We start from the raw sequence: 1,720 nt of genomic DNA, 5'->3' as shown, positions 1-1,720 counted from the left end.
ATAATTCCGGCCAAGAAGCTTCCAAAAGGTGAGGTAAGAGAGAATGGATATGGGTGGCTGGGACCTAGTATCCCTTCTTATCAGTCAACAATTTGCTCAGTAGCTCAAATGAATCCTGCTCAGGTTCCTCCAGAGCCTGATTCTGATTCAGGTTCATTACACAATCCTGAACTTCCGCATTATTGGGGTTGGTACAGACACGCTGCCCGGCCAAGAAGCTTCCAAAAGGTGAGGTAAGAGAGAATGGAGATGGGTGGCTGGGACCTAGTATCCCTTCTTATCAGTCAGCAATTTGCTCAGTAGCTCAAATGAATCCTGCTCAGGTTCCTCCAGAGCCTGATTCTGATTCAGGTTCATTACACAATCCTGAACTTCCGCATTATTGGGGTTGGCACAGACACGCTGCCCACTTTTGGTTTTGAAGCTGGGGAACAAGGAGGAAAAAGGTTACACATTGAGGAGGGTTCTGCAAATAGAGATGGGGAGCCCCATCTTCCCGGCCCTTCAGATTCTCCACTCAGCCCAGCTTGTTCCTTTCTCTGTTGCAGGCACTCAGGGTGTCTCCTCTCTGAGACGCTCCCTCAGCCTGTGAGACTTCTTAGTGACTCATGGGAGTTTCCTGGTGCAGACCTGCTCCTGCTCTCTCCTTCCTTTCCTAGTTTCTATCTTCAATGGGAACATCTCATATCTGATGCTCTGCAGGATAAGAATGAGGACACAGCCTTCCTTGACCTTGAAGGATCCAGAGGATGTGACTTTTATGGGCATCCATCCATCATCAGGTCCCTCCTCCCAAGATATGGCTGGCATGCTTGGTACTTACATGACAGCAGGCTTGGAGCACCCACTGGTCGTTACAAAGTAACTTTCCATGAATATGCATCGGATTTTTCGTGAGGTATAGGACGGGCAGCAGTCAGTAGGACGGTGAATGCCTGTAGTAAGAGAAAAGACAGTCTTTAGAAAAGACTATTTCCATTCCTCCTTCCCTCCAAACTACTGGGGTGGGTGAACAGGCACAGGGCTCAAAGGGCATGTTTTCCTCCTCTACAGCATTTGCTGGCATCTCCTTGCTTCACACTTCCTTGGGTTGAGTTGTGTCTGGGGTACCCAGGCCAAGGACACAACAGGGCCACGACCGTTTCTCCCAGAAGTGGAAGGGTTTGGTGCATGCAGGAGGCATCAGAGAGCACCCTCCCTGGTAGGTGAGCATTCTCCAGGACAGGCAGGAGGAAGAGGTCATCTATGGAGGAGGGACCCATGGCCCAATCTGGGCTTCCCTGTAGATGTTCACCATCCTCAGCACCCTTTCTCTTTCCCCATGTCCTCTAAACAAGGTGAATGAAGCCACTGAGCAGATCTGTGCTAACCAGTCGCTTTTAAATATATGCCACAACTAAACATTTACCTCCTTTAAAAAAAAACAGGTAAGTATTTTCATTGATTTTTAGAAGTAGAGGAAGGAAGAGGGATAGGGAGAAAGAAACTCTGATGGAGAGAGGCTGCACAGCACCTACTAGGGTTTGAGTCCACAACCTGGGCATGTGCCCTGATGCAGAATTGAACCAGTGACCTAATGGTACTTGGGTCAATGCCCAACTGCTTAGTTAGACTGTCCAGGCTCACTTACCTAGAGAGTCTGATAGGGTATTCAACTGATGCATCACCATTCTTGTTTCTGTTTGGGAGAATCATACAAGAAGGAAAGAGAAGTCGCTGA

The 1,720-nt window shown here is 48.5% G+C and overlaps 1 protein-coding gene across 1 annotated transcript in view; it reads right to left on the bottom strand.

Annotated features, from left to right (window-relative positions):
- Positions 1-213: 213 nt before the first annotated feature.
- The window catches only part of LOC107182495 (C-C motif chemokine 15-like), a 2,051-nt gene continuing 544 nt past the window's right edge, over positions 214-1,720 (bottom strand). The window contains 4 exon segments of the mRNA XM_015561427.1: positions 214-326; positions 328-424; positions 824-935; positions 1,631-1,678. Coding sequence (XP_015416913.1) covers positions 297-326; positions 328-424; positions 824-935; positions 1,631-1,678 — 287 coding nt within the window. The 3' untranslated portion in view covers positions 214-296.

The sequence above is a fragment of the Myotis davidii genome, unplaced genomic scaffold, assembly GCF_000327345.1.
Source record: "Myotis davidii unplaced genomic scaffold, ASM32734v1 scaffold6997, whole genome shotgun sequence".
Lineage (NCBI taxonomy): Eukaryota > Metazoa > Chordata > Mammalia > Chiroptera > Vespertilionidae > Myotis > Myotis davidii.
The sequence above is the reverse complement of the archived record's forward strand: the minus strand, read 5'-3'. Positions and strand labels throughout refer to the sequence as shown.